Here is a 19,782-nt window from a genome sequence, read left to right as displayed (position 1 = left end):
AGGGACAGAGGCGTCCCCAGCCCCGACACTGCATTGGCCCCTCACCCCAGCGGGACCCGCACTGTGCCTCATTCTCAGGTGCCTGCTCACACTGTCCGCCACTGGCCAGGGTCAGGGCAGCGCCCAAGGACACACGTGGTTTGAGTCTCTCAGGAGAAGGCTGGGGAGAGCCGGGCTAAGGCTGTGCGCCCAGGCAGGACACTGAGAACACCGGGACGAGGATGGCAGCCAACAGCAGAATGTCCTGCTCAGGGCCGGCTGGGGACTGGTGTGGGGATGGCAGGACGCAGGTGTGCAGAGGTGAAGACCGAGTGGACACAGACATCGAGGGGGCACACAGCAGGGGGTGCTCAGGGCTGACTCCTGGCTCTGTGCTCAAGCGATCATGAGGTGAGGCCAGGCATCCAACTGGGGTCAGCACACACAAGGCGCACCTTGGCCCTGCACGGTCTCTCCAGTCAGAAACCGCCCCCCCTTTTTTTTGCAGCGTAGATAAGATTTCACTTAATGAGGAATCCGAGTTCGTATCCGGATCATCAAATCAATTACTAAGGTTCATTCGTGTTGATGCGTAATGAGATTTCATGTAGCTCATCTTTGAGAATGTCTGTTCCTCCAGATAGGAACTCTCAAACTCCACCATAAATCCTCAGGTGCATGGTTTTAATTGAGGCTATTCATCACCTGAAAACCACGTTTTAGACGCCTATTAGATTGCTCGCCTAATAGCATGAGATGTTACTGCACTGCCCGGGAGGGGCGTCCAGTCAGAGCTGCGGACGCTCACGGCACGGTCCAGGGGACTTTGCTCTCCAGCACGCGGCTGTGGACTGCAGGGCTGGCTTCATGCCGCCAAGGGTGGGATCAAGTAGTTCGTGCTTCAGCATTACCTGTGACCGACCGAACTTTAGAGCAATACAGATTGCACACATGACCATTCACATCTGTGACCTACATCAGATCTATGTATAAATGAAGGCAAAAGATGGGTGCCCCAGAGGGGGATGGGCAAGAGCCCTCCCTGCCCCAAAGACCCAGCTCCAGCAGCCGACCTCCACTACCCAACCGCTGCCACATTCCAGGCCACTTTCCTACCCATAAGACACTTCTACCCATTTTCCATAATTACCACACCATTTTTAATGGAGTTCAGATAGTAGGTAACAAATCATAGAGAAATATATATATATATATATATATATTTATGCCTCTCGGAGAGCCCGGCAAGCTACTGAGAGTATTCTGCCCACATGGGCAGAGCCTGGCAAGCTTCCCATGGCATATTCAATATGCCAAAACTAATAACTATAACAGCTCTCATTCCCCTGGACCCTGAAAGAGCCTCCAATCGTTGGGAAAGACGAGTAATGAGAGACTGCTAAAATCTCAGAGCTGGGATGAATAGAGATGCTACCGGCACCCACTCAAGTAAATGGACAAACAACAGGATGACAGTGATACAGGCAAAAGATGGGAGATAGTAGAAGGGTCAGGGATGCAAGGTGTGAACTCTGTCTCAGCCCTCCCCATGTCCCTCACATCCTCCCATACCACGCTGGAGGCCCCTGGACACAGATGGATCAGGACCCCATGGCCCGAGCAGCACCACATCCCCAGGATCCAGAACCAACCCTCAGCCCTGCTGTCTAAGAGTCTCCAGGAGCACCTTCAGGCCCCTGACATCACTTCTGAGGCCCCAAAACAAATAAGCAAAAGAAAACTGCTGATGGCCTGCAATAAACTCACTTCCAAAGCTGCTCATTGTTCCATGCAAGTAGCCGAGATTGTTCTCACTCAGAAATGTTCCGATTCTATCCTGAGCCACACACATCTCCACTGCACCATCAAGTCGACACATGACTAACAAGTTTGGGTTTTCATGCTTTATTTCTTTATAACTGAATCCCCCTGAGATACACAGTTACAAAGCTATTCATGGTCGGGTTTCAGTCCTACAATGTTCCAACTCCCATCCCTCCACCAGTGTGCATTTCCCACCACTGATGTCCCCAGTTTCCCTCCCACCATGTTTTTTGTTTGTTTGTTTGTTTGTTGTTTTTCGATGAATCCCCATGAGAAAGACCCTTACAAAGCTGTTCACAATTAGGATCCAGGCATACAGTGTTCCAGCACCCACCCCTTCCTCAGTGCGTATTTCCCAGCACCAGTGTCCCCAGTTTCCCTCCCATTTTCCCTACCCCACCCCCAGCCCGTCATGTTTTATTTCTAATGATATCTGGTGGGACCAACAATCATGGAAGCAAGTGAAATCCAGCTGGAGCTGCCCCTCCATGAACACACTTCATTCTTTCTTTGGCCCTCCAGCAGGTGAGAAAATAGCCGTTGGATTTGAATTCGTGTATCTGGAGCTTTGGCAGCGCCTGGGCCGTGCCTTTCTCTGCTCACCGCCATTTCACCAAACTCCACAGGAGTCCACTTTGCCTGATTCCCCTTGAGTTTGCTCATGTGTCTTGTTTCTTTTAATGGTTCTGCTTAGAAGACCTGGCACGGACTCTTCAAGGAGACAGAGTTTCGTCCTTAAGCCCTGCTTTACCTCCTCCCTCTGTATATCAGACCAGCAGCCAAATTAATCTATCGGGACCAGGATAAATGGCTCAGAAAACGACAACAATCCGAGAACCTGATGCCCGGCTTCCCCATTGACACGGGGACTGTTCTTGCTTCCGGCTGGGGGTTGCAGAGAGCTGCTCTCTCCGGCACATCCCGGGAGGGCCGCCTAGTGTGGCTTCATGAACTTCCCAGGCTGACACCTTTCCTTGCTGGACCAACAAACGGGACCCCTGGAATCCATGTTCTTGCAGCCCTTTTCACTGTTGAGTGTTGCTGTCAAATGTCATGTGGAATCCCAGGGAAGAAATTCTGCTCTGACGTGATGTTCTGTTTCAGGGCGTCTTGTTTTCAGGGGGCAGCTTTGGAAGAAGAGAAAGAGGAGGAGGAGGAGGAGGAGGAGGAGGAGGAAGGAGGAGAAGGAGGAGGAGGAGAAGGAGGAGGAAGAAGAAAGAGGAAGAAGAAGAGGAAGAAGAAAGAAGAGAACAAAACTGTTAAGTGTGGATGGCAGACATAGACACATGCTGCTTACAGTGTCCAGATAAACATGTTTGCACGAACATAAAGATTGATGCCAAGAGAAATAGGGTGTTTCAGTCCATCCATGATGCTCTCCTCATTCCAGCCCCCGGGAAAGCACTGGCAGGCTCACTCTAAGTGACTTGCCACCTGCATTAGATCTCTAAATAAACGACCCCATTGAGCACACACACATCTGTACCCGGGGACTTCATACAACCGAGCACTGTGCAGGAGTGGCCAGTCCTCGCCGCATCAGCTGCTCATTTCTTTTTCACGGCTGAGTAGAATTCTGTTGCACCATACTGTAGCGTGCCAAGTGTCTTTCTGGATTCTTTCCAGAGCCTTACACGAACCACTAACGCAAACATTCCCCAGCAAACCTCAGGCAGACATGGCCTTTGGTGTCTCTAGGGCAAGCAGCTAGGAGAGAATTTTCAGGACTGCACAGAACGGGTGTGTTTGATCTCCCAAGAAACTGTGTTTCCAAGATAATTGAGCCATTTTTCACTCCTACCCAAAACAGCGAAGGGTGCTAATTGTCTTGTCCCCATCAACATTTCATACTTTTAGTCTTTCATCTCAGCTGTGATGGCAGGTGTGAAATGGTCTTACCCTGTGATTCCAGCCCGTTCCCTGGTGACTAATGATACTGAGCAGCTTTTCATGGGCCATTTCTTTGCCTTCTATCCACTCTTTTACCCTTTTCTTTGCTGAGTGCTTCTTATTAAATAATATTGAGTGGCTTAAATACTGCTCTACAAGTACTATCAGATACATTTTCTCTCAACCTCTGACTTGCTTGTTTTGTTTCTGAATGGTGTGTCTTTTGAAGAGCAAAACGTTTAAATTTTAAAAAACAGTTTATCGTTGTTACTTATCCAAGAAATCTTTGCTTTCTCTAAGAGGACTAACATTTTCTCCTGCATTTTCCTTCTAAATGGTTTCCATGTCGAGTGTTTGCCTTCAGCCTGTAATCTGTTTTTGGCTTTTGTCTATTTGGGGCTGACGTCCAATGTTGCTCGGGGACCACGCTCAGCTCAGAGCACTGAGGTTGCTCCCGGTGGGAGTACTCTTGAGTTAGAGGGACCAGGCCCCCCTAGAGCTCAAACCCAGGATCCCTGCATCCAGAGCCTGCGCTCTGTCATCCAACTGTCTCTCAACCCCGGTTTAGCATCTGTTTCTGTTGGGGGACTGAGGGAAGGAAGCAGAATCGAAGCTCGTCTTTCCAAGCAGGCACCACCGCTCCGGTGCCTTCATCTAGGGTGGCCTTTGCCCTTAGCTGTATGGCCTTGGCCTCTCTGTTGAAATCCAACTGGTCATAGATCTGTACATAGACTGTTGGATTTTTTTAATGACAAATAAGGAAACGAGGCTGGAGCAAGGCTGCTCGCCTGTGCTCATCTCCGGTTCTTTCTCTGCGTATGACACACCTGGTTCTTAGAAAATTTGGAAATAATGTACTTGGATGCATATAGAGCCCAACAGCCATGGCCAGCAAGTCCAGTTAAGATTCAGATCAGGCATTTTCCTTCCACATTCAGTGGCTGTCCTTTCTCTCAGGCTGCGCACTATGGAGAATGTGCCACCCCAGCCCGACCTGGAAGGGAGATTTATTAATGCCCGCCATGCTGCTAACTATTCCAAGGGGTAAGGACTGAATCCAGAGGGAAACAGAGAACTCTGCCATTCAGGAGATGAAAATCTAGAGCGAGACATAAGATAAAGACACCTGAAAGGCAGGTGGGTGGAGAGGGAGAGAAGGAGATAAAAACTACAGCCTCCCAGGGGCCGACAGTACAGCAGGTAAGGCATCTGCCTTGCATGCAGCCAACTTGGGTCCAGTCCCCGTCATCCCCTATGGTGCCCCAAGCACTGCCAGGAGTAATTCCTGAGAGTAGAGCCAGGAATAACCCCTGAGCATTGCTGGGTGTGACACAAAAAAGCAAAATAAAATAAAAATAAAAATAAAATCTTGTCTTCAAAAAAAAAAATAAAAACATCGGCCTCCCAGGTTCTCCACAAAAGACAGTCAAATAGAACACCTCTGAAAAGGGTGTGGAAAAGTGACATTTCCAAAGAAACCAAAGTACAAAGGAGCAGGGCCCAGACACCCCAGGAGAGAAAGCCACACCTTGCATGGGGCTAACCCCAAGGGGCTGGAGAGACAGCCCAGGAGTAAAAGCCGCACCTTGCACAGGGCTGACCCCAGCTCCCAGGCATCACCTAGGCCCACAAAAATCACTGGGTTCCACACTGGGGGCCCCGCGCACTGCCATTGCTCCAGCACCAGGCATGAGCAGGAGGGCTTGGTACATACGCATGCACATACACACACACACACACATGCATGCAAGCACACACACACCGTCATGTACACACATGCACACGCATGCATGTACACACACATGCAGGCACACACACTCACACACACACCTGCACACATGCACTAACACATGCACACATGTGTAGACACACATGCACACATGTGTAGACACACATGCACACACAAGACAGGAGCAAGTGAGAGAAAGGGAGCTGGAAGCCCAAGGTTTCAGGCAGAAGTCCAAGCGGGCTAAAGAGAAGGACGGATGATAGAGTGGCCGAGGGTGCAGTGCAGCAGGAGGGGGGCTGTCACCAGCCACGATGCTGTCCTTGAGCATCATTCAAAGAGTGACGAGAAGCTGCTCTTGGAGATGAGGACTTAGAAAGATCATTCGGAAAGATCACTTCCAGGTGCAAGGCAGGCACAAGAGGTGGGAGGAGGTGTTATGTGGCGGGATTGGGGGGGGGGGGGGGGGGCGCAGAGGACCAAGAATAGGGCAGCGGGAGGACCATACCTGGGGGAGCAGGAGGACCAAGCGTGGGGAACGGGAGGATCACGTGTGGGGGGTGGGAGGACCACGCCTGGGAAGCGGGAGATGGAGCAGGACAGGCAGGAAAGCTGTGAGCACACAGGTGATGGCACGGCACCCTCCGCGTCTCGGCTTGCACTTGTGGAGAAATGCTCAGTCGCCATCTTCGCAAGAGCCAGGTGCTGTCAGACCATCAGACTGTGGATGGAATGTTGGGCCACGGGACAGAGCAGCCCCGAGATATGGCTCGAGAGTGCAGGAGATGTGGCTAGAGAGTGCACTCGCTAAAGGGCCAGTTGGAACGGAATTAGATCTGGGAAAGGAAGACCAATACCCCGCATGAACACACTGAGCTCACAGCACTGCATGGACGTTGTGTGGATTCATGGATTCGTGTGTCCACGTGCCTCTGGGGAAAGGCACACGTATGTCCAGAGGTGGATGTGCATTCATCGATTGTACTTACGGCATGCGTACACATGCACACGGGAATTTATGTGCATGTATGCATTCCTGTATAGGCCATGATAGTCATCCATTTTTATGTGCACATTTATTCATACCTGTTTATATATTTATTCATGTCTATTTAGACATTCCTATCTCTTCATGCATACGTATTTTATATATTTACATGTGTTTGTTCATATAGTCGTTCATATCCATTTATAAATATTTATTTGTATATTTTATCCATATTTATATGTAATCATTCCTATATATATTCACTCCTAGATGTTTATACATAGCTATCCAAATAGATTTGCATATGTTGCCATATATATTTATCCCTATAGATTGACGTGTAGTCATTAGCATAGGCTCATGTTTGCACATAAGTCGACATAGGCCTCCATGTTTAGCTATGTGTTTCACACGTGAGCCCGTCCACACGTGTTCGTGTGTGTTGATTGCTGCATGCATATATTTCATGCATGTCGCTGTGCTTTGTACGCCTAGCTGCCCGTGGGTCCCATGCCACAGAGTGAGTGAGCACAGTGCTGGGGCATATGCATGCCGACGTGGCAGGTTGAAACACGTGCCCAGAGAGTGTTTTCTGCTCACTGGGCACCGCTGCAGCCGCCCAGGGATGGACCTGACTCACCAGTGGGCGCCGGGTCCAGTCAGCTTCCCACCTGCCGTTCCTACAGCTTCCAAAGAGGGGCAGCACCATCTCGTGGCGTGTAGCAGAACTGCGGCTCCCAGGTTGCCTTCTGGGTGTCCCGCTCCGTGAACCAGTCTCAGCAAATTCAATTCCTGGCTACACTGGCCTTTCTGGCGGTGGCGCAGGCCTCCCCTAGGTGAGCACAGAAGTACCAGACCTCCGTGGGCCATGCACGGACCAGCCAAGGCTCTGGTCACAGCCAAAACTCCTTCCAGGCAGCCAGGCCTCCCGGACAGCTTGCCCCCCAAGGACTCTGCCCAAATGACTCACAGACAGCCTTCAGCACGGTTTCCAGAATTCTCTCTTAGGACTGAGAAGGCCTAAAGAAGGTGGCTCAGTGCATCCCCCAGATGGACACTGTCAGTACAAGGGCAGGTGGCAACTCCACAGTGGCTGAGCCTAGGCTGTGATCTGGGCTGAGGACAGGCCACTCTGGTCACCAGTTTCCTAAGAGGTTGGGATTACTACTCACGAACTGTTGGGAGCAGCCCCCATGAGCAGTCACGGATGCTTGGGGTCACTGAACTTCTAAGTCAGTGAAAGTGTCCGTATCCAGTCTAACAGAGATGAGAACTGGGCCTTTGCCTAACTTTAAAGTTGTTGTGACCTATACAACTCCATGGGAGGGCGAGTTATCAGAACAGCAATAGCAAACTAGGAAATGGAAGCTTTGTTAAAACATGCTTTTTGCTGTGAAAACAGTCAACATTTACATATGCTAAAAAGAACTTGGAAAGGGTCAGAGAGTGCGGGACAGGACAGGGGTGTTTGCCTTACACTCGGCCACCTCAGGTTCAGTCCCCAGACCCCCACTAGGTCCCAAAGGCACTAGCAGGAGTGACCCCTGAGCACAGCCGGGTGTGTCCCTACATACACACGCACACACACGCACGCACACACACACGCACACAACACACACACACATACACACGACTTCCGCATCTGCTAAGAAAGGTGAGGACGGAGGGACAGAAACGAGAGCTGCAGCGTGGGTGATGCCTGGAGGGGCATCTCGCCTATCTGGAGCAGACGATGGTGCAAGGGTTCTGGAAACTGTTCTCTGCTAAGGTCAGATGGCTCGCTATAGGAGCCAGAAACTCAGCTCCCAGGTGCCGGCTGCTGAGAAACCCCAGCACAAGGCCTGTTCCGTGTGGTGTGTGGATATTTGGAGCAGTGTGATTGCTAATCGCCCCAGACTGGAAGCTAAATGCCCACCAGCCAGCAAATCCATACATGGGACAAATCCATACATCAGCACAGCTGGGGGTGGGTGGCTGGGAGGGGCCACCAGGGCTGAGTCAGGAAACCGCTCAAAGCAGCTACAGGCAAGGCGGCGAGCCAGTGGCCTCCAGGGTTGCTCTGCACACGAAACTCTGGCACTCAGGATCAGAGTCAGTGTCCTCAGCAGACAGTCACTAGCAGCTGGAGAGGGTCAGCTCTGCAATAACAGACATCGCAAGCTGTGCCCGGCCTGGCCCAGCCCCAGCAACCCAGAAAGCCGATCAGCGTTCATCTCTGTGAGGGAAGGGGGCGTGGGTTCCCCAGGCCCTGAGCAGGAGCTACTCTGTGTATGTGTGTGTGTGTGTGTGTGTGTGTGTGTGTGTGTGTGTTTGAATCTGTGAGAATGTCCCCTAAAAATTCCTTTTCACGGTTTCTCTTTATTTTACCTTGCTTAGAAAATAATGTTTTCTCCGGAGCATCTGTCCAAAAAAAAAAGAATTATAAGCATGCTGTTACAAAATTGATGTGATCAAAAAGCTGATCAAGATTATGCGGCAGGAAATGTGGGAATGACAGAATCCTCGGGGATGCGGAAGGCCAGGCAGACCCAGGACCCCAGGGTCTGGGGGAGGAGGAATGTCCAGTGTCCTGCAAGTGCTGGGGCCTCCTTGCCATGTGCTCTCTCCTCTGGCAGACGGAGGCTGCTCTAGTTCAATTCCTGTGCTCAGGGGTCACTCCTGCTAGTGTTTGTGGGACCTAGTGGGGGTCTGGGAACTGAACCTGACATGAAACCACAGCTGAAAGAAACCTCTGGCCGCAAAGCTAGTGTGGTTTTAGGGGCAAAAAAATGTAATAATCCATGGGAGGGGGTAGAGAACTTGTCCGGGGGAGGGCACTTGCCTACCTTCCCCAGAACTGAAGAGGGTTTCCGGAGCACTGCCAGGAGGGAGTCCTGAACGCAGACAGGAGTTAGCCCTGAGAACCCCCAAGAGTGGGCTAAAAACTAACCCAAAGGAAAGTACATTTATTACAACTCAGGAAAACTGCTAAGCAAATCAACTGCTCCTCTACCACTATAATCAGCTCTGGGGTTGCGAAGGCTGGGAGGGCAGAGTTTCACTTCTGCAGAACCACATGACAGAACTGGGGTTTCAGAGGAAAGGTGAGACAGAGAGAAAATATGGTGGAATACAGCACAGTGGGCAGCCGCATGCCTGGCTCACAACCCCTGGCACCCCACAGGTCCCCTGAGCTCCGCCAAGAGCGAGCCCTGAGTCCAGAGCCAGGAGGGAGCCCTGAGCACCACCAGGTGCGGCTGCAAAATGGACATTTACATGCATATGTGTATATATATACACACACATATATGACATGCATATATACACGCGCATATATATATATACACACAGAGATGTATGTTAGTAACACAAGATGAAAGCCCTCGGTGGAAGTTATTCCTGCTGGGGATGGACGCACTAGACTAACATTTGACCCACTGTTCTCAGTGTGTTCACGGAGCTGAAGGAAGTCGAGCCTAAAGAACAAATAAAGCTGTCTCTCAGGGAATACTGGAATAAAAATCGACAGGATTTTACAGAAAGGAGCCAAATAAGTAAATAAAAGGAACCAAGTATGGTGGCATGTTCAGTATCGTGAAAGGAAAGAGCTGTCACCTGGATGGAAGCCAAGCCCTGAGCAGAGCTGAGTCTGGGAGGGGGTCGGGGGCCTGGTGCAGTGGGCAGGGCACCAGTTTTGCACACAGCTGACTAGGTTCCATACCCAGCACCCCATCTGCTCCCTCAAGCACTGCCAGGAGTGAGCCCTGAGTTCTGCTCTGTGTGTCCCCAAAGCAACAACAGCCAGAAGGTGCTACATAAAACCCCTTCATTAACTTTCAATCCAGTCTCTGTATCAAGAGGAATGTTAAAAAAACAACCGTGTGGGTCACACCCAGCAGAGCTCTGGTGCTGCTCCTGGCTGTGGCCCTGGGTTACTCCATGGTGTTTCGGAGACCACGGGTGCCGGGGCTTGAAGCCAAACCTCCTGCCAGAGCACGCACAGGGCAGAATGGGCGCAGACATCCCTTTCGTGCCCGTGTCCAGGGTCCTGTCACTTCCTCTTGCTGCACACAAGCCCTTCTGTCTTCCTCCCACAATCCATTTCATCATTTTCTCTTCTTCGGGGCTGGGGTCAAACACACCCTCCTGCCGCACCCTTCCTTCATTCCCTTCCTGTGCTCGCTTGCTCCCTAGGTGTTGTCACGTCCCCGAGTTCCAGGTGCCAAGGGAAAGAAACCCAGGGCTCCAGAACGCCTCTCCGAACCCGAGTGGGTCCAGCTGACATGGACGTGTTCCCCGGAGGGCCTTCTGCTCTGCTGGGGGTGCACAGGTATGACGCGTCCTTTAAAACGGATTTCTTAAATAAGAGGTGACGACTTTCCAGCTGGCAATTCCGGTTCAGGGTTTCAGTCACGAGTCATCAGCAGCCAGGTTTGGGGGAGATGGTTTTACATCTGTGTCCACGGCCACCAGAAGCAAGGCAGGTGGCACTGGAGGGTTGAGTTGCAGCACCCTGGCTCAGTCCACACAATGGCTCACACTCAGCCTTAGGAGGAAGGAGGGTCTGACGCGAGCCTGCGCCCACTGTGCTAATGCCCACTCTAGCACTGCCCACTGCCCCTACCAGCCACTCCGTGTTCTCCACATTTTCCACTTTAAATGACAGCTGCTCTGATCTTTGGAAATAGTAGCTTTTTTTTTCTTTTTGGGTCACACCCAGCATTGCACAGGGGTTACTCCTAGCTCATGCACTCAGGAATTACTACTAGCAGTGCTCGGGGGACCATATGGGATGCTGGGAATCGAACCCGGGTCAGCCACATGCAACGCAAACACCCTACCTGCTGTGCTATCGCTCCAGCCCTGGTAACATATGTTTTAAGGCTTGCGTTTGCTGTAGTGGCGACCTCACCAGTTTTTTATCTGCTCAACTCACACTGGGGCCACCAGTGTCAATCTGTGTGGGGTTGCCTCTGCAGGTTCCAGTAGAAATAAGGAGAAGCTGAGTCCAGTTGTGTCTCTCACACAGATGGCTGAGGGGGAAGCATTTCTGTTCAGCTCATCTCTTGTTTGAACCCATGGTTGAGTTCATTGGGTTTATGATGCTTCTAGAATAACATTCTAGAAGAGTCACTGGAGAACATTAGTTTTCCCATTTGCTACAAGGTCCCACCTCCGTTACTGTGGCCCATGGCTGGGCTCCAGGTCCAGGTGGCCCCTGGGCGAGACCTCTGCAGCTGCTGGCCTGTGTGGAGCCTGAACCCAGCAGCATGTCCATTCTCCAGCCCCCCCACACAGCTACACAGGGGTGCCTTGGCCCCTGCACAGCCCCATAGCTGAAGCAAGAAATCCACGTGCCCCGCACTCACGCATGCCCGTGGGTCCCCTCCCCCCACTCCCTAGCTCCGCTGGGCCTCCCAGGTTCCTCCGCTGCCCCTTTAGCTGGGCCGACATGTCCATGCTTCTCCATGTCACCAGTGTGATCATGTCTCTCCCTGAGTTCTTAGAAGTGTCTTTCGCCCTTTCTCCTCCCATGCCTGCGCACAGTGTTCCCCGTAGGGATCTCACTTGTGTGGAGGGAAGCAGGAGTCTTCTCTTCCACCTCAGACTGACCTGAGGTGACTAGGGAACCCTCCGCCCAGGCCTGTCAGGCAGAGGAGGAAGCCGCTCAGCCAGCCAAGGGTCACCCAGCCCTGCTGTGACACGGGGTAGTGCCGCCTTCAGGGTCCTGTTGGAGTCCCCCAGGCCTGAGGAAGGATGTCTTCGCCCTAGGGTGCCCCTTCAGGGTGTCGGGACCCCAGACTCTCTTTGTGGAGGCAGAGCCCAGAGTCCCTTGCACAGGAAGGTCACAACCTGCCAGGGGTGAAGTGATGTGAAGCCGCTGGCGGATGAGGCTGTGAGCTTGGGAAAGACGGGAGAGAAGCAGTGGCCCGCCCAGTTAGCAGGGGCCCAGGTCTTTGCTTCTTCAAGCTGGTGCCCACAGCACTGTTGTGAGTTCCAGCAATGGAACTGGCTCATGTTGGCGTGTGGACCCCTGAGTCGCTGGACAGGAACTCCAGCCCACACATCCACAACAATGGTCCTAAAAACGTGGAGCCAAAACATGTCCAGTGGGGTGAGGAGCGGCCGCCAGCAGCCTTTCTGGCAGGAATGTTCTCTCACCCGGTTCGTCCCCAGAAGCCTGGACGGGGAGATAAGGAGACCCGCCTGCCTTGCCCACAGAGAGTGGTTTGGAAACAGCCTTCTCTGGAAACAGCTCCTCCCCTGGCCCTCTTCTAAGGAAGGGGCTCCAGCCCTATCCCCGGTGCTCCCCAGCTCAGGCCCTGGCCAACAGGCTGACCCACCCTTGGGTTGGCTCCCCCAGCAGCAGTGGGTGGGGACACAGGCTCATGGTGCAGCACAGTGGGGAAATATATGTATATATATATACATATATATGCATATATATGAACTTTTTAGCAAAAAGTACCTGGTTTCTAGATGCAAACTATGGGCTTTGGTCCCTTCCTCATACTGGGCACCGGAATTAATCCAAACCGGAGCCTGGACCTTCCTAAATCCGAAAACTGCAACGTTTCTATAAGGAATCGCGGGAGAAAACGTTTGTGGCGCTGGAGGCAGAGAATGTGGGAAGCTGGGGAGCAGGAGCTGGGGAGCAAACACCAGCTCCAGCGGCACCCAGAAGAGACTCGGCAGCGGAAACGCCCCCTGGAATTCCAGGGCGGGAAGGTGGCAGTCCCGGCGGGAGAGCGGGGCGGGGCCGCGGGGTGGGCGGGACCTGAGAGGGCGGGGCGGGGCCTGGGCGGAGAGGGGCGGGGCCTGGGAGGTGCGTCCGAGCGAGGGCGGGGCGGGGCGGAGTCTGGGAGGGGCGGAGCCTTGGGTGCCGGGAGGGGCGGGGCGAGGGGCGGAGCCTTGCTTGACGGGCGGAGTCGGAGCCTGGACGAGGCGGGTCGGAGCCGGAGAGGGGCGGGGCCTGAGGGCGGGCCCTAGGGGCGGGGCCTCCGCGCGCGTGCGCAGTTGGGCGCCCGTCCAAATTCTCGCGGCGCGCGCGAGCGGCGGTTTCCGGCCGTCGGCCCCATGGCGGCCCCCGGCAACGCCGTGGGCCCCGTTCTGGACGGTGAGGCGAGCGGGGGTTCCTGGTCCCAGGGTGGGTTCCTGACCCGGGGCGGGGGTGTCCTGCTCCCCAGGTGAGCGCGGGGACCGACCACCTTCAGGGTCGGGGCTGCCCCCTGATCGCCGTCCCCGGGTCCCGGGGTCAGGGGCTCTGGGCCGCGGTCAGGGCACCCCCGTGCCCGCTGGGTGGGCGCGGACACTGAGCCAGGCCGGCCGGGGTCGGGGCAGCCCCGAGATCGCCGTCCCCGCACGTGCAGGCGTCCCCAGGTCCCGGGGCCAGGGGGGCTGGGCCGCGGTCAGGGCAGCCCGTGCCCGCTGGGTGGGCGCGGACACTGAGTCAGGCCGGCGGGGGTCGGGCCCTGCCACGGTGGCCGGCCGCAGGGGTCTGCGGGGTCTGCAGTGGGTAGGAGGCGAGGAGAGCGTGTCGCCCCGGCGTGGGGCCTCGGGTGGGCTCTGCTCCCCACCGGGAAGGGGCTCCCCCGCCTGGGGAGGGGGCCTGGCATGGCCCACCGCAGAGGCCCCACGTCGCTGCTGGCTGGCCAGAGCCACAAACAGGCTTTTAGACGGGGTCTCCACTTAGATAGTGTCAGTGCAGGAGGGGGGGATCAGGGGGAGCCCGGCCAGCCCTGCCAGCCCTGCCCTCCTGCCCTCCTGCCCCGCCCGCCCTGCAGCCCCCACTCACGCCCTGGTTTGCTCTCAGGAGTCGTGGCATACGTGGAAGTGTGGTCGGCCAATGGAACAGAAAACTACTCCAGGACCTTCACGGACCAGCTTGTGCAGATGGGGGCACAGGTGAGTCCGTTCCCCTCACTCTTGACTTGTCTGCACCGGCTCCTCTGGGGGCTTGGAGAGAGGAGGGAAGGAAGGAGCTGAGAAGGAGCCGGTGGGGGCACAGGGACCGGAGTTGGGGAGGGGAAGGACGCCCGCTCAGCCCTGGTTACTTGGCCCCGGGGGAGTCTGGAGGAGGCAGCTGGGGGGTTCCAGAGTCCGGGGAGAGTCTGAGCTTGGCTTCAGACACCCCCCCCCCTCCGCCCCCGAGGCTGCCACAGTGGGGGCAGCGCAGGGGGCCTCCCGGGCGAAGCACACCTGAGAACTGTGCTCCACAGTGAGCCTGATCAGAAGCCCCCACGCACACCTGAACTGGGTTCACATTAGTGTCAGCTTGGGGCAGCCACCGTGTGTGGCCCAGAGACTCGCAGGGGCTCAGGCGGGCCTGGGCCAAGACAGCACCGGGTGTCCACAGGGAAACCAGGCAGACTGCCTGATGCCCACTGCACCCTTGAGTCCCTGCCAGAGCCCCGGGCAGGGAACCGGGATTGGGACTCAGGAGGAGGCCCCGAGAAGCTTCCGGGTGACAGGCAGCAAGGTGAGGCAGAGGGTCTGGGCTGGACAGAGGACAGGGTGTTGGGTGCTTGCCTTGGGTGCCGTCTACCCAGGTTCCAGTCCCGACATCACAGAGGTGACCCTGAGAACAGCCATGAGTTAGCCTGAGCACAGAGCCAGGAGTCACCCTGAGCATTGCTGGGTGTGAACCAGAAGCCTAGAACCAAACAAACCCTGTGGAGGGGAGTGCAGGGGTGAGGCTTTGGGTTGTGGGCAGTCACTCGAGGCAGAAGGCCTGACAGGCAGTCCGGGGTCTGCCCTGTCTCCCTGTTTCCTCTCATCCCTGGAGGCTTGGGGGCTGAGCACGGCCCTTCCCGCCGCGTCTCTGGGTTTCTTCCCTTGTCTGTGCTGTGCCTTGTGTGTTTTCAAAAGGCCGGCGGTGCTCTATCTCTCTCTTGCTGCCTGCGTTTGGTGGTCTCGGGCCGCTTCCCCCATCCTGGGGAGGCCATTGGTGATGGGCAGGCGAAGGAAGGAACGAAGGCCAGGCTGGTCACTTATCAATTGTAGTTTATTCCAAACCCCACGCCCCTTCTGCTTCTCTCTCTCTCGAGCCCGAGCCCCCTTTCATTCTCCTTCTTGCTTCCCCCTCATTCTCTTTCCGGCCTCTGGATCTGACTCTGCTCTCTGGAGCCCGAGCCCCCTCCGATCTTACAGTCTTAGTTTATATAGCAATCACGATCTTACAGTCTTAGTTTATATAGGGTGGTTACACAAAGGTGGATTGAACATTAACAAATCAGCAAAGAGGCGTAAGACCTCTCCTCCAGGGAATTAGCTCAAGGATAAAATCTCATCTAAAGAGATTACTCTAGATTACTAGGAGATCAGCTCAAAGGTGGAATCCCAATGAGGGTGTGTTCTTTCCTCAGCTAGTAATCTACTTAAATAGTTGTAGTAAATCTACTTCTAATATTTCTAGCAATGTCATTCTGTATGAGCACAGTAAGAGGTGTAAACTTAAGGTTTGGTTCTTCCTGAGGACATCCCACTATATATTCCATATATATATTATATATATGTTTGTTTGTAGACCACAGTCCTCAGGCCAGGTTAATCTTCTTAACCCTAGCAGGGTCCTAGTCTCGTCGTCACAGTACTTTTGGATCACGACAGCATTTGTCCATGATCATGCCCTCAACTTAGAGTTGAGTATCGTGACACTTTGACCTGGCCCATTTCAATGCCAGGGTAGCTCACAGCTTGCCCTGGGTCCATTCAGTCCCTCGTTGGGACCCTGCTTTTGAGGTGCTAGGAACTAAGGGCAACTGAGTCAAGAAAGCAGATACCCGGGAATAAATATTATTCTGAGTCAGTCAGCTCCCAAGTTACAAAGCATAGTATTAACTGTCTTCCTTTGTCTGTACAGAAAGCACATTGCTTTAAGGTAAACTATGCAAAAGACTGAGAAAAGCAATATTTAACTTACAATACAAGTTCAGTGTCCTAAAAGGATCTGATCTTATCTGATTAGGGAAAAAGGTGATTAACTGGCAGGGGAGGAGAGCACAGAGAAGAGTCTACAAATAAACAGGAATGAGAGTTGTGATGGGTGTTACCGATAAACCTAAGCTCTCTGTGATAAGGGAGAAAGGACAAACCAATGTTACCCTTCAGTGCCTCTCTCAGCCTTGACGGCAGGACGGCCACGCGGGGCAGTGGCGCCTCTCAACAGCTCCCACAGGGCCGAGTCAGGACGTTCTCCTGCCTGCTTGCAGCCCATCCCAAGCATCTCTAGCTGCGGCTGTGCCCTGGGCCCCTGTGGTAACCGGCTCCAGCATCTGGCACTTTCCTCATGAGCTGAGCGCCGTGGCTTTGTCGCTGGCTGGGAGGGAGCGTGCGTGTCTGCCTGGGCAGCGGCTGGCTCTGTGTCCTGGCTTCCGAGCTCGCGCCCGCACCGTGCTGTTTCCTGGAATGCCGTCACCCGGTGCTTCTGGGACCTGGCTCTGTCCCTGGTGTGACGCAGCGGCTACGTCTGTCATCCCCGGGAGCGTCTGTTAGCCTTGGTGTCCTCCCCTGGCAGTGGACACTGTCCTCAGCGCGCCTCACCATGCTGGGCCGTGTTGAAATCTGTGACTTCCAGGGCCTCCTGAACTCACTCGCCCCATGCCCCCTTTCCAGAAACTCGGCATTCAGACCCCTGGTGCTCCTGAAGCAAACAGACCCTGCGCTGGGATCGCCACTGAGCCATGCCCATGTCCGAGCATGTGGAGAGCTCTGGGAACGCCAGTGGGGCTGTGGGGTCAGGCTGGTGGCAGCCAAGTGGGAACAGACGCCATGTGTCCAGGGCTGAACCTCTTGTTTCAGGGCCATTTTGTTTCCTTCACTCTTGTTTGCTGCGACTCTGAGCAGTCCCTCTTTAAAGGTCCTTTTGGAACTGCAGATGACAAGAGGAAATAGTCACCTGTGTCCAGACATCGGGGTCATGACTCCTCTCCTCCGAGTGGCTGGCTTGACTTTTCATTGGTTTCTTTCATTCCCTTGAGTCTTGCCCAGGGCTCGCTCCTGGTGGGAATTGAGCCCGAGCCTGTCCAGAGACACCCCTGCCGCACTGTTCCTCCAGGCCCCCACCCGTGTCCTGCAGGTGCCAGGCGTGTCATGCATGGCTGGAGTCTCAGGAGGGAGCGGCGGTGACTCCGTATGTTCTCTTTGCAGATTTCCAGGAAGCTCAGCAAGCGCGTGACGCATGTGGTCTTCAAAGACGGCTACCAGAGCACCTGGGACAAGGCGCAACAGCTGGGCGCGAAGCTGGTCTCTGTGCTCTGGGTGGACAGGTGAGTGGTGCCTGTGCTGCCCGTTCTGGGCCAGTCACCAACTGGGTTCACCCCTGGACATGGCCTCCATCACCTCCTGCCCTGCCCGCGTCCACCAGGCTGCTGGCCTGGTCTTGTGGAAGGGACCAGTGCCTCTCCCGGGTCTGGTTGCTCTGGAATGGGTGTGGTCTGTAGTCACTCTTCCATCTGTGACCCACCCCCGCATGTGCCAGAACCTGCAGTGTGGGCCGACTGCTCCGACTCGGCTGCTGCTCCCGCACTGCATCCTGGCCTTCCTCGTCCCGAGAGACAGGCTGTGTGTGCTCCTCACTCAGTGCTCAGCTGCCCCCTCCAGGCCCACCCGGGTTGTAGGTCCCCCTTACCCCCTTTCTTCATCCTTCCCTTGCTGGGTTCCTGGTTGTTTCCAAGATGAGCCAGAGCTGCAGTGAGCACTGTGCGTGAGCCTGTTCAGAGCCACATGTGTGCTGGGCAGGTGCTGAGGAGGGCAGCCCGCAGTCTTTACTTGGTTTGGGGCCAAAACCAATGTTGGAAAGGGCTCACTCCTGGCTCTGTGCTTGGGGCTGAGTCCCAGTTCTGTGCTCAGGATTCACCCCTGGCTCTGTGCTCAGAGTCATTCCTGGCTCTGCTCGAGGCTGACTCCTGGCTCTGTGCTCTGGGCTCCCTCCTAGCAGGCCCAGGGCTGCAGAGCAGGGATCCGACCTGGTTGGCTGTTTGCGGGCAGGTGTCCTGGCAGCTGTCCTAGTGCATGGCCCCCAGTCTTCCATGTCTTTTTAGGAACCTCCATACTGGTTTCCACAGAGGCTGAGCCGGGCGCAGCCTGCAGCTCGGGGCGAGACCCCTCCTTGCTCACTCTGGATTTTGCTGTCCAGAAGGTGTGAGGGAGGGGTTGCAGGAAGGGCAGCCTGCTCGGGTGGAGAATGTTGGTGCAGAGTGGGAAGCAGGTGGGAAGTGCCTCTAGGTGCCCCGGGACGGCTGGTGGGCAGGACGGGTTGAGTGGGGCGTCAAGCGGACTCTGGGGTTGCCCGGGCCCCCATCCATGGCTCTGCCCACACGTACCCCAAGTGTTCGGAGGCAGTGGGGGGGCGGGGGTGGAACAGCCCCTGGTCTCTGTGGAGCTGAGATGCTGGAGGGTACGTGGCAGTGGCAGGTGAGGCCAAGAACTGATTCTGGAAGGCCCCTGACCCTCTGTGCCTGGACAGGTGGCTGGCATGTGTCATGAGGTGCCCGGGAAGGTGCCGGGTCGGCATGGCAGCTCCTGGCCTGCTGGGGCGGCTTCCAGGCTGCCTGAGTGTTGCCCATCTTCCCACTCTGGCTCGGGGCTCCTCCTGGGACACGCAGTAGTGGGTGTCAGCCTCCTGCACACAGCCCGCACTAAAACCCGTCCAGCGCACTGTCCCCAGCCCATCACCACACTGTCCCTAGTCCGTCCACTGCACTCCCTCAGCCTATCACCACACTGTCTCCAGCTTGTCCACCTCATTCCCCCCCACTTCCCAAGCCCGAACACCCGCCTTCGAGCCTTTAATAAACTTTGGAGCAGTTTCGCACCTCGCCCCTGAGGCTTGCCTTGCGTGTTGCTGTCTTCCACGTGCCTGTGGGAATCGGACACACACCCACCCCTCTCTGTCCTCCCTGTGTCATGGTTCTTGCTCTCTCTCCCTCCAGGGTGTTGCTGCGGGGCTTTGCGTGGCCCCTCACTGGCCAGCACGTGAGCCATCTCCTCCTTCCCACTCTGGCCGCTGGGAGCGAGCGAGGGCCCCCTGCGGGCTCCTGTGGGCTATCTGTCCAATCTCCTCTCCGCCAGCCTGGCCCTGCTGGGCCTTTGCAAGGTGCTCGGTTCTAACCGCCCCCTTACCTTTTCCCTGGGGTCACGGAACAAGTGTTTGGCCCTCTGCGGTCGGGGAGCTGGCTGTCTGACTGCAGCGTGTTCCTGCTTGCCACGCCCGCGGTTCCCGTCTCCGTCAGCCTGAGTGAGGGTCACGGCTTGCCTTGGTGATGGTTTGGTTGGTTTGGGGCCACACCCGTGGTGCTCAGGTCACTCCTGGCAAAGTCGGGACCATATGATATGCCAGTGATCAAACTTGGGTTGGCCATGTGCAAGACAAGTAACCTGTCCACTGTCCTATCTA

At 55.3% G+C, this 19,782-nt stretch overlaps 1 protein-coding gene across 1 annotated transcript in view; it reads left to right on the top strand.

Moving 5' to 3' along the window:
* The first annotated feature begins 13,396 nt into the window (after window positions 1-13,396).
* Window positions 13,397-19,782, top strand: part of MCPH1 (microcephalin 1) — a 59,838-nt gene continuing 53,452 nt past the window's right edge. Inside the window, exons 1-3 of the mRNA XM_056113908.1 lie at window positions 13,397-13,503; window positions 14,200-14,291; window positions 17,535-17,653. Coding sequence (XP_055969883.1) covers window positions 13,464-13,503; window positions 14,200-14,291; window positions 17,535-17,653 — 251 coding nt within the window. The 5' untranslated portion in view covers window positions 13,397-13,463. The remainder of the gene's footprint in view (window positions 13,504-14,199; window positions 14,292-17,534; window positions 17,654-19,782) is intronic.

This window comes from Sorex fumeus, unplaced genomic scaffold (assembly GCF_029834395.1).
Source record: "Sorex fumeus unplaced genomic scaffold, SorFum_2.1 ptg000024l, whole genome shotgun sequence".
Taxonomy (NCBI): Eukaryota; Metazoa; Chordata; class Mammalia; order Eulipotyphla; family Soricidae; genus Sorex; species Sorex fumeus.
This window is presented reverse-complemented; position numbering and strand designations above follow the sequence as displayed.